Here is a 13,051-nt window from a genome sequence, read left to right on the forward strand (position 1 = left end):
TTATGCGAAACAATGCTTATTAAAGTGCTACATTCTGCAAAGCAAACTTGAAACCTGCCACATGTAGGATCAGCATGTAACAGAAGCCAAAATTCAAAGAACGTCAATACAAACAGCACTGCGAGTTCTAGACTCCGAAATGTTTCCTGGGAGGGATCCAAAGTATTTGAGGGAGTCCAATACGTCTATGTAATATCGAACCTATGTTATTGTGCACCCAAAAAGGCGATAAGTAGTTCATTCCTGTCACCTATATTTTTTTAAAAAAAGATAGAACCTTTACATGATAAGGCGTAAAATAAAATATTAAGCCTACAGCAATCATTTCTATGTTAAACAAGTACAGTTCGTTAAGAAAGTCCATAAATGGTAGTCGAGTTTGGAAATTTTTGGAAGATCCGGACCCTGTGGACTCCTCCCTCGTGGCTGCGCCCCTGAGCATTGCTAACTGGTCCTAAATTGAATGTGCCATTTGCCATCATACAGTTTTATGAGAAAAGTTATCAAAAGTATAAAATACATTTACGAAAATACTATCCACAGAGGGAAGATTCTATATATTGACTTAATAGTATTTGGTTCACAAATTGATGTACAAGAAGCCTTCATTATCTGTACTTGTATAAGCTAAGAATTTACCTTTAAGTGCGTGTTTATTTTCATTTGTCTTCTGTTCTAGTACATATTTTCTTTCTTATTTTGTAATTCTGCGATTACTTTTTTTTTTAATTGTCATTATATTGATTTGCTTCAATATAGTTCCGTAATTTAACCAATATCTTTCCATTGCCTGAAAAATGGCGCGGTCTACTTTTTCTTTTTTCGTTTACCTGCTATGTTATTTAAAAGTAGTTATTTTATGAATAGATGGTTTTGGTATCTAGGAACACTAAACCCGCAATTTCAGCTTGTCATTTGTTTATTAAAAAATGAAATGAAATCTTTGAGTTTTACGTCCCACGGTTATGCCGGTTAGGCTAAAGGAGACGGTGATGATGAGTAAAATGGTGGAATGAAGAAAGTGGGAGGAAACGGGAGAACCCCGAGAAAACCCATGCACACGGTGTTTGTCCACCACAAAGTTCACTTGGTGGAGACTGGGATCGAACCCTGGACCCCAAGCACCAGAGGTGAACGCTCTATCACTGAGCCACCGCGGCCCCTTTGTTTATTAAGTGCTTATGAAAAGAAGTGAATTTGGCGGAAGTTCAACAAAATGTGGAGTTGGAAAAGCTGAGTGTTTTATCTACCTTTTAGTATTTTAACTTTGAACAATTCCATTTACTTATTATATTAGATCCTTTCATATTCAAAAACAATATATAACATGTACGAATATTATAGCTTTATATTGTTAATTGATATAAAATTCAGGCGCCCCAATAATGGGGCAATGGAAACTGTAGGCATGGTGGAAGTGTAATCTGCAGAAGTAGTTGATTGACATTACTTTAGCTGATACCTGCAATCTGGATGTAAATAGGAAAAACGATATTTACAATCTTTGCTCTTATATCTGCATTACCCACGTTCAGGATAACTTTAGACTCACACACATAAATGAAATAATGAACTATATACCGTCTCAGCCGACTCAAACGTTGCGTATCGCAATGCAACGCAAAAACAGCGAAAAGGAATTATAATATTTATATCAATTATCGCAAACTAAAACGAAAACTACTATTGAATGAACACTCCCCCCATTTGTTTAATAGTGTCTTATTTCGTTACAAACCTTTATTATTGAACTTCTGATTAATGTTTCGACTCCTTGTAAACAATATTCATTCTAAGGATGCCATTCACTATTTCGATACGTAGATTTTATTGAAATGTAGACCTACTTTTTACATATTCTATGACAGGCCCGTATCCAGAACAAGTCTGTCTTGATACCTATGAAGTATCAAGAAGCGCAGAAAAAGAGTGGAAAATATGTAATTACGTAGATATACACAGTTTAAAACCAAAGCATGACATTTCTGATTGACGGTAATTCGTTATTGCAGATACAAGTTCATATTGCTAGTTATTATTAACATATGATTTCTAAATTTTATACTCCTATTCCTCATGTAGCATGAAAATGAAAGAAACCACTTATGAGATTACAGAAAAACAGAAAGAGTGAAAGAGACAGAATACATATAACCAATTAATTACAATTTATGCCATTAAACCTATATGAAGGGTCATTAATATTTTTAAGCTTCCCGAAGGCAAGATAATGTTATTTCCGGTATTCATTCCAAAACCAACTTAATTTTCCAATGACTTTCCAAGCAAATGTTAACTTTGATTGCCTTAAAGTTGCCCTTGCACATGATTTATCGTATTTTTTTCTACTTGCGAACATTGCGCTAATAGTGATTGAATGACGAAATTATGAATTTAAAAAAGTAGATAATATCCTACCTCGAAAACTATTCCAGTCTCTTTTTACATCTTCATCATCACTTCGCTTTCCCCAAGCTCCTCGTAAATTCTCCCAATTTCGTTTGTCTTCTGCTAGATCACTGTCTTCCAAATAGGATGCTAAGATATCTTCGTCTTCATCATCATCGGCTCTCTTACCCCATGCTCCATGTAAACTTTCCCAGGCTCTTTTTCCCCACATTGGCTGCAGGTCTTCCCAAGCTCTCTTGCCCCAAGAACCTCGGAATGAGTCCCAGCCCCTTTTGCCCCACGCAGAATTAAGGTCGTTCCATGCTCTCTTGCCCCACGCTGTCTGAAAAGAAGAAAAGGTAATGATTAATAAAACAATGACCAGATAAAAAGGAAGACAGACAAGAAAAAATCTATATCTCATTGATATCAAACATAACTGACTTATCCTAGATTGATATAAATTGATTATTATTTGAAAACAAAGAACATAGAAAATTATGTGTTAGAAAAGTGAAATATTTATCAAACAATTAAGTTTATTTAATTGTGTTCACTTGGTGTAAATTACGAAATGCAATTTCCTTTCGGAAAAATTGCTTGAATTTGTAAACTTCACGTGATTCGAAATTTCAATAACATTTATTTTCGCAATCAGAAGAAAAATTGATATTCAAGACTGGGTGAGAAGGTGTAAATTTTAATATATGCTTGAAATATAATCGACCTCGAATATTTAAATCTTCTATATGGACTCAAAATTAACTTTCTTCAATGTTCGAAGAGAGAAGTAGCTTACCTAATAAGACAGAATTACGTAAGAAATTTTGTACTATAGGCAGATAAAAAAAGTGTTCTGGTTTGAAATTCATTAAATTTTAATGATTGAAAAGTTGAATTTGTCATTGCGAAAATAACTAGAGATGACATTGCGTAAGAAGGATTAGATTCAGGTAATCCTGATGTCTAGGGAACTCTCTTCCTGTATAATTAATATTTTAAAAACAGACTAAAAGTAAACTATCAGCTTTACTAGCACACTTACTCAATTGAGAAACGGGAAATGTTTAAAGAAGCACATATCGTCTGTCGAAGAACAGTAACTAAAAGCGTAGCAAATAACTGGAACTTCTATAACAATGTTAGATTTGTTTGCAAAAATGTTCATGCAATATTTCTCAATAGAATGTGGTATTAGTCAGATATTCCAAGTGTAGATTCGTTATCAATAAATCAAAACCATTCCATATGCAAATTCAGTAGAAATGATCAGGAATGATACTAACACAGATGTTGAGTTAAGCACCTGAATTGAAGTGGAGTGGATTTTGAGTTTAATGCCCCTTTCAGCAGCAAGACAATACGAGACGGGACCTACTGATTATCATAGAATCCGAACCACACGAGATCCCGCTGGGACTCGAGCCCGGGTCTTCCACGCCAAAGGCGCGTACGCTAACCACTTAGCCACGAAAGAGCTAAGCACCTGAATTATCGAAAGAATACTCATTCATACAGAGTATTTTGTTCAATGATAAGACTAACGTCAGTGATAAGGTCCAGTATCATAAGTACAAGTATTTGAGTGATTATCTTCAAGTAAAAATTCATCGATACTCATTTGTCACATTCAAGTTGGCAGCGGCTTGCTTAAGTGGGAATATACATAGATTGATAGTACAATAAGCGTTATTGGTGAGATGCTGTAATAACATCAGATTGTTTCTTCAATTCAAAATGTCATTGAGCTCAGAGACTTGTTGCAAGTAGACACTTCAACAGAAGATGTGGATCGTTTTCAGGAGGAAATGGAGCAACATCAAGATATTGTCTACGAGTAATTTTAAATTAAAAGTCATCAATTATACATTAGGGAGAATGGAAGAGATGGTGCAAATATTAAACTTTATAGACAACATCGAATTTGCATGAAATTTGCAAGATAAAAAGGATGATCTATCAGAAAGTAATAATACAATCTATTGTTTGTTCGTAAAATTTTAGTGCTTCTTTTCAGGACCGAGGAACAGTTTAAGGTGAAATCCAAATCACCGTAATGCGTTCAATGCATTCTTATCAGGTACAGAACTCGGGATCCCGTGCACTGATATCAACTTATTCTGATTTATTCTTCAAAGGATATAGTTGATCAAGAGGAAAATTATCAGTAGGACAATAATGAAACTTTAATACATATTTTAAACAGTGTTACGTTAAAATTATTTTGTTGGACACTAGGAGCGTTGTTTATTAACGAGAGATGAGTACACAGTTCAGTTATAATTTGGAAAAAACAAAGCAATCATTGGGATAATCTAACAAGGAACAGACATGAACCTGCCATCCGGACATCCGAATCAAACCTAGTCCATTCGATAAATGTAACAAAGATATGTTTATCTACAAAAGAATTAGGTGTCATGGACAATTCAGTAAGTCCCTGGGGCCCGTTAACCCTGTTAGTAGAAAGAAAATCTTAGACTCGCAGTGAAATAACCATTGCATCAACACTGTTCATTGGAAGGTCATGGTTTATAGTGTATTCTCTTCAGCATGAAACAGTCTTTCTAGAGATGTTATGTATTGGGGCCGATAACATATTTGAATAGATTTTTACATACTTAAACAGGCCGATAACATACTTAAATTTTCGGCCTCTCTGGAGTGTCCCCTGTTAAAAGCACACAATCCAAATGTATCTCAGAAAACACTATAGTTGATAAGAAATGTGTTTACCCCTTTACTATTTCTCTAAGACACCTAGGAGACTGGATACCATTGAAAATTTCAATGTCACACGGTTGACCATACCACCAACTCTCTAAGAGGAATGGTGATTGAGAGCACCACCTCCCTTCTTTAAGTTGCATGGTCATTGAAGGGTGAAGTTTCGTATTGATAGACAAAGTAGGTATGGGGGGAAACGTGTATCCATTCCGTCTATCAATACGAAACTTGGTACACACATTTCTTATCTCCTATAGTATTTTCTGAGATACATTTGAATTGTGTGCTTTTACCCGGAGCCACTCCAGAGAGATCTCTGGAGGGAACTTTCCCAACATTCTCCCAATTTTCCCTATTCAAGTATGTTATCGGCCCAAATATATAGCACTTCTGGAAAGATTGTTTCATGCTGAAGAGAATACTCGATAAACCATGACCTTCCAATGAACAGTGTTGATGCAATAGTTATTTCACTGCGAGTCTACGATTTTCTTTATACTAATTGCTTTAATGGGTCCCAGGGACTTACTGCATTGTCCATGACACCTAATTTTTTGTGCATGAACATATCTTTGTTATGTTTATCGAACGGACTAAGTTTGATTCGGATGTCCGGATGACAAGTTCATGTCGGTTCCTTGTAAGTAGCAGGCCGTAGCAAAATTAGAGCAGTTGGTGAACAATCAGCAGGGTAATATATCAATTAAAGTCTCGAATAGACATAAAAGCAACATTAAAATGACCTATCTTGTGTCAAAATATTTAACATTGATGGTAACTATATTTGTTATAGTTATCAGCAATATAATCTATTGTTAAGAGTATATAAGTTCCTGGGAAGAAGTGAAAAGTATAATCTGTAGAAAGATATACCGGAGGTGAACGTTGCAAATCAAACATAAATCAATGTGCAGTTCATATTTGATAACGGAAAATCATTTATAAGACTAAACCTGCAATCTAGGAAATTAATTTTATTCACTGACCTTTTGTTTTTCTGGATGTACATTTCTCTAAAACTCAATCGCGTGCGTGATTTTTTCTTGTTCTTTAAAATTGCCAGTTTAGCAACAACGCATTCGAAGTAATACTAGGAGAAGTAACAATAATAATAAAACAAAAACGAGACTTTCAAACATAACTTCCAGTTTGCTGCTTGAAATACTCAACTTTTCTTTCTTCTTTAATGTAACGATAGCTTTAGAACCAAATAGTACTTCTGCAAATGCAGAAAACTTTGTTGTAGTTAAAGAAACCACAAACGCTTTTCGACCTAAAAAGAAAAATCGTAAAAAAATGAATAAATTTTGTGAAGAATTTCGTCGTCTATCAATACGACTGAAGGAAAGCTCTAAAGTTGTTTCGATAACCATGCCTGTTGGGATTCAAAACTTTTGAACCTGGTTAGAATCCCACTGGGTGAGGTTTTCTTAAATAACTTTTTAGTATTCTTGCTGTACAGTTCTTTTATTATGTGTATTACACGAGGGTGACCTAAGTTGTATGTTGTATTGGTGCTTCAGAATGTTTTTAGGCAGCTTTCTACTTTAATCTAACATTTTTCACTTATACGTCTTAATAATTCGCAATAGTTCACCATATCACTGTTTGGTAGAAATTTTAATATAAGAATATCATGGATATTATAATAAAAAAGGCATTGTGTCCATCTTAAACACAAACTAAATACAACTTTCTTACAAGGCTGTCTATAATCTTTATTATAAATTAACTAGAAATGTTACAGTTTCGGAAGTATACCACTTCCTTCTTCAGACTACTCTAAAGAAGGAAGTGATATACTTCCAAAACTGTAACATTTCTAGTTAATTTATAATAAAGATTATAGACAGCCTTGTAAGAAAGTGGTATTTACTTTGTGTTTAAGAATATCATCAGAATTTTACAAACCAGGGGCCATCACCACACCCCGAAGTGGCTCACATGAAGTATTTTTGGAGTGGATATGAGGTGTGTTGTCCACTGCATTCAAACCTGTTTTGTCTCAGGTTCAAAGTTATGAATGTAAGTCATTTCCTGAATTATGAATTTTCATGAAAACCTACTTGTACCCTCTTTATAAATATAAATGACGTACTCACAAACGAGCACTGACTCACGACTTGTCCCGAGAAAAGTTTATTCGGGGAGAAATCAAAATGAGTTGGAGTTGCACTGGGCACTATTTGATATATCTTAGCTCCGAGGCACGATAATGTTTCAACTCGGAAGAAGGGGTTGCGGCAAGAACTACACCTGGATAGAACACTGCACTCGCTGCCAATTGTATTCAGCATTTAGGCTATTAAGAACCTGTCTGGCCGATATTTTCCTCATGCTCTGACACAGTCTTGTGTGTCCAGCACTTCGTCGGAAGGTGTTGTTACCTTTTATACAAAATGTCAATAGTTTCTACAATACATCTCAGATCTTCGATTTTACAATAGCATGTCATGGACAACATCAATGTTGTTTAGGTTAGTATTGTTGAAGGTGCACTGGAGTGAAGTTCATCATCAATAGACGTCTAATGCTTTTGGATATCTGCAATTCAATTTCTCACAATAGTATTAGGACACCTCAGCAATTGGTACACCTCAAGATAGATTCTTTAGGTTACTTTCCTTCTTGTAGAGGTATTAGATAACTCGGCGCTTAATTGATTGCAGAAAACCACTTCTTGCTGTTGCCGCTTTTACTCTACAGCAATTGCCATCGAAACCGGAAGTGGTCGATTTTCTGTCTACAAGAAACCATTTCTCGCTATTATTACGGTTTTTATTCTATGGCAATCAATGATAAAGTGGAGAGTGGTTTACATGAAACTTTCGGTTTGAATAGCAGGTTAATGGTGAATATGATACTTTTTTCTAGAACTCAAAATCAATTCAAAAGAAAAAGTCTTCTCGCTATTTCTTATCCATTTTGATGACTGTAGATCAATACTGAAACCGAAAGTCGTAATGAATTTCTCCTGTTTCCGGTTTTAACAGAGAGTAAAGGATATTTAATGAATCGTATTTTTGGGGCGCTTAATGGATTTCAGAAAACCAATACTGGATATTTATTATAGTTTTCTTACATAGAAATTAACGCAAAAGCCAATAATATTTTATTTCTCTACTTCCAGTTTGAATACTACTTCCGTAAGCAAAACTCGATTCCTAACCTTTGGCCTACATCCTGACCAGAGATGAGTGTGATTTATCAAATAGTCCTTAAGAACTTTACGGTTCTTGGACGGGGTCCCCGTGGCTCAATGGTAGACCAGTTACCCTTCGATTCCCGGCCAAATAAGCATGTGGTGAGAACATCGTGTCCGTGAATATTCTCGGGATATTCTCCGTTTCCTTCGCATTTTCATTCCACCGATTCGTCCAACATCATTCGCTTGATTTAATCATCCATCTCACTTAGACTAAAGCCATAAAGGTGGAACATTAAACTGAAAGATTTCGTCTCTCGGATAACAGACATACAGACAAGATAAACGGAGTTAAGGTAAACTAATTTCTTTAACAAGCTTTACTCCTAATTACAGTACTTTTGTCTATAAAATAGAAGTTGCTTCATGTTTCTGTTCAAGAATGTTTATTATAATATCCCACACTTATACACCGATGTTTATAGGCTGAGAAGATGATTATAATGAACGAAATGTTGATGTGAAGAAAGTGGAATGAAACTGGAGAACCTTGAAAACCTCCATATTTGTCTAGCACACGCGAGAGTTTGCGAGAGCTGGACTCGAACCAGGAACTATACGCACCAGGGGTGAGCGGTTCACTACCGAATCAGCGTGGCCTCTACGCAAAATTATTACTGACCTAGAGAATGAGAAAAATAACAGGTTCGCATTTTTTCTTATCAGTGGCGAATCTAGAAGGTAAAAACTAGGGGGCGGGGGTAGCCAGAACCCAGACTATGATAGATATATCATGAGTTTACTATAAACTTTAAAAAATATATAGTTAATAGCTTAAATTATTTTTGTCATTCAAAAAACGGAGGGGATAGGCTCCCCGGCCTTGGCGTAGATACGCCACTGTTTCTTATTGTTTCAACTTTTATTCATACCATTTTTTAAAAATATCTGTTCTCTTCAGGCTATATAAAATAGTTGTAGTATTCTAACCTCAAAGTTTAAGGATTCAATATTTCATTCTTAGGTTTGTGTGGCAAAGCTCGCACCATGCATAAAGGAAGCAAGCAAGACAATATCTCACAATATTTAAAAAGATCTTCGATCTCTGGCTAGGTTTTATAATCACGTAATTAAAAATTCTCTGCTGTGCACAGCGGCGCACACATGCAGGGAGTCCACCCGGTCCGCCCCCCTCCCAAATAAAACTTTGTAACTCATTTAACATTAGTACACTTTCTTAACACAACTACAGTCGTTAACGGCGAAATGATTGATGTACTTTTAAGATATCATTTTACACCTCATATTCTTTCTTCTTTCATAAAATAATCTTGTTCGATAACATTCTCTGAGAATATAGGTGGCAGTAATTAACAATTACTTATCGTGTTTTCGGGTACAGGACAACACAAGCTCAATACCACATGGACGTATTGGACCCCTCCCAAGAAACATTTCTGGTGCAAGCCTGGCTGTACACAGTTTCTTTCGAATTATATTGACTAAGTTTTCATTACTTAAATCGAAGATAACATTTGCATTCTAAATATATGAAAACGTCACATATAACGTGTGAATAAAACATTTAATCCTCCGGGCAACAGAAAATTGCATCATAAGATATCTCCATGCAGCAACAATTGGGTGATTGTCCAAGACCTGTAGTGACTGGTTAATGACGGTTCCAACAAATATAATAAAATACGAAATAACAGAAGAATAAGAGCAGTTTAGAGCAGTTTATTTCTCCCGTTCGATTTTATGATTTAATGGATTTATAAAATAAAAGTGAGTCAAGTGTATAGAAATATGGATACTAAATGAAGTTTTGACACATTATATCTCCTTTACAGAAAACTGAGTGAAAAAATCATTTATATCTTTAGAAGCAGACAAGGGTAAACGCGCTATGACAAATGAGTTTTATGATCCGATGTCCAACTCGTGATCCTGAAATGAGGCTTGGGATAATAATGGTGTAATTATTTGTGGCCAACAAACAGGAAAACTGACAAGGAAAAAAACAAAGCTAGAATACGTATCGGGATTAGTTATTCGTTCTTTCTAATGCTACCATATAATTATTTTTCCTTCATTCTCTGCGAGACTCTTTCTACAGTACAACCATTCTGAAAGTATACAATGGAATGATGGGATACGTATCTTGCAAATATGGGATAAATACTTTCAAAAGAATTGAGAATTCATTTTTTGAAATACAGACTACTGAATAATTGAATACTATTTGAACTCCACTTATATCAGTAATCGTGAATTAGGTCATTAGTTAAAACTAGGGATAGTCAATTCCGGATTTTTTACAATCCGGAAAGTAAAATCGAAAAAATTCCGGATTTTGAACAAATTCCGGAATTCGGAAAAATCAGGAATTCGGAAAAATCCGATTTCGGAAAAATTCCAGATTTCGGAAAATTTTGGCCATCCCTAGTTAAAACTACTTCGTACGATTTACAATAACGAAATAGGTTATAAAATTGGTAAACTATGATTGCACCTTGTACGTATTTACGTACGTGTATGTGAGAATCGTAATTTTTTTTATTTTTTTTCTGAATTTTTCTGAAATCGTTCTGAATTTTTCTGATATCCTGGAATGATTTTATGAAAGTAACTGACAATTACTAGTTATTTCACTTTACACATTTTTTTATATAACTCAAAGCTGCGAAAACAGAAACTATGTGAATCAATGAATTGATGGTGATTTAAATCCTTATCTAAAATCTGACAGCTAATTTCATAATTACTTAAGCTACCAGCTATATATACTTAAGCTACCAACCAATACTCTAGGTCTACGGTGTGGCATCGGTTGGTTTATTTCAAGTTTAGCATCTCTTTCAGCACCAAGTATTTGGACCTACAACTTGTCGAGGAATTTAAATCACATGAGCTCTCACCAGGAATCGAACGTGGATCTCCCACGCTGAAGACGAGTACGCTAATTATATGGTAACGCTTCGGATTCGCTCAATCAATGAACATAATAGGTTCTTACCATGCTTGTTTTAACATTAGATGGAGTTCAGGAGACCAACTAACCTATAAAGTTCCTCTCAATGCTCTCAAGTTGGAATTTGCGTTATAAGAGTCTTTCATTGCTCTTACAGGGATTAATTGTATAGCTTGTATGTTGTGCGACATCTCACACGATACTGAGCTTGCATTATTGAATCTGTTTAATCGTATCTGCTCGGAAGGGACTTTCTCAGCTCTAATGCTCTGATGCTCTTAATCTTCAAAACAGAGAAAGTTGCATCATTTACCACGAGCTACATACGCGTCTCAAAAATTGCGTCTGTAAATTGCTTGAACGTATAGTGAGCAGGCATACAGTAGGGTACTTAGAATCACATTGCTTTCTGAGGAAGTATCAATGTGTATTTGGCTCCTTTAGGTCCATAACAGACAAACTTGCTAATTCAAAAGCCAGAATCGAGTTTTCTTTTGTCGATAGGAGTTTAGTTATATTTTTCGATTTAGAGAACGCTTGTGATACAACTTGGCATTACAAAATTTAAAAAAAAAAATTTCGCGGTTTAGTTTTTAAATAATTTTCTTCACAAATATTACTGTATATAACACGTTGGTTCGAGTCTCTTAAAGTAAGCTTTTTAATGAAACAGCTACCTTCAAGGCAGTGTTCCCCAATAATTTTATAGGTCGAGATACATTGTAATACAGGTAGTAATAAAATTTCATGAATGAAATAAATGTTTTAGTAAAAGACCTAATTTGAGAATGGGTTATTTAATGACAGAGAGATTATTAAAGTTCAAGGGTAAATGTTAATTTGTTGGAGAACACGTCAAGGAATTTACGGAGGATGCTCCACGGGGCTTGCAGATGGACTTCTCCTCTGGACTATTTCGTTCTTGATGACTTGTAAATTTCATCTATATTAGAAAAAGTACACTAATTACGCCTTAACATTTCTGTGTAATGTAATTTGTCGAACGAATGAGAAAAGTAACTAAAGAGACAATATATAAAGGTAACCAGGAAAGTTCTGTCACTTTCTCACACACCTCTTCGAACATCGATATGTCACCTATGACGTAACTGGAAGAACGCAAATAGTACCAATCTGCATCGACGGCCTACCGCAAAATCCGGAAAGTCATTGATTCCATCGCGGTAGAACTTGGTGGGCCGAGAGCAAAAAAGGTATCAAGTGTATTTTGCATCTTTACTAGGAATTTGAATTGACGTCCTCTGAGGTGATTGTCCAAGGAATGGAATAGGTGATAATCGGACGGCGCAATTTCCGGGGAGTATGGCGTATGCAATACTGTTTCCCATGCAATACATAAAATGGTGTCCAGGGTCATTCTTGCCACGTGGGGCTTAGCATTGTCCTGTAATAGGAGGACCTCTTTGCGATTCAGAAGTGCTGGCTCCAGAGTTTTGAGTTGTTCTTGAATACGCCACAACTGCTGACAGTACACAGCTGCATTGATACTTTGACCAACTGGTAATAGTTCGCGATGCACGATGCCGCGAGCAGTTCACAAAACATACAGGAGGACCTACTTCCGGTGTAGTGCTGGTTTTGGCTGTTTTGGAACTGGTTCATGGGATGCTAAACAATGATGACGGTGCTGTGGAACTTCGTACAGGACCCACTTCTCATCAGATGTCAACACCCTATCCAGAAATGCCCCCTTCCTCAGACGAGACAGTAAAGGAACAAAGTTGTCTGCTCGCGTTACTTTCTGGCCCGGAGTCAAATCATGTGGGATCTATCGACCCAACTTGTAGTGTTGAAGG

At 35.8% G+C, this 13,051-nt stretch overlaps 1 protein-coding gene across 2 annotated transcripts in view; it reads right to left on the reverse strand.

Moving 5' to 3' along the window:
- Mip (Myoinhibiting peptide precursor) overlaps positions 1 to 13,051 on the reverse strand; it is a 471,548-nt gene that overhangs the window by 64,809 nt on the left and 393,688 nt on the right. For both annotated transcript variants that reach the window (XM_081738692.1, XM_081738691.1), the window contains exon 3: positions 2,419 to 2,731. In XM_081738692.1, the coding sequence (XP_081594818.1) occupies positions 2,419 to 2,731 (313 nt within the window). The remainder of the gene's footprint in view (positions 1 to 2,418; positions 2,732 to 13,051) is intronic.

The sequence above is a fragment of the Thermobia domestica genome, chromosome 14 (genome assembly GCF_964235325.1).
Source record: "Thermobia domestica chromosome 14, izTheDome1.hap1.1, whole genome shotgun sequence".
Lineage (NCBI taxonomy): Eukaryota > Metazoa > Arthropoda > Insecta > Zygentoma > Lepismatidae > Thermobia > Thermobia domestica.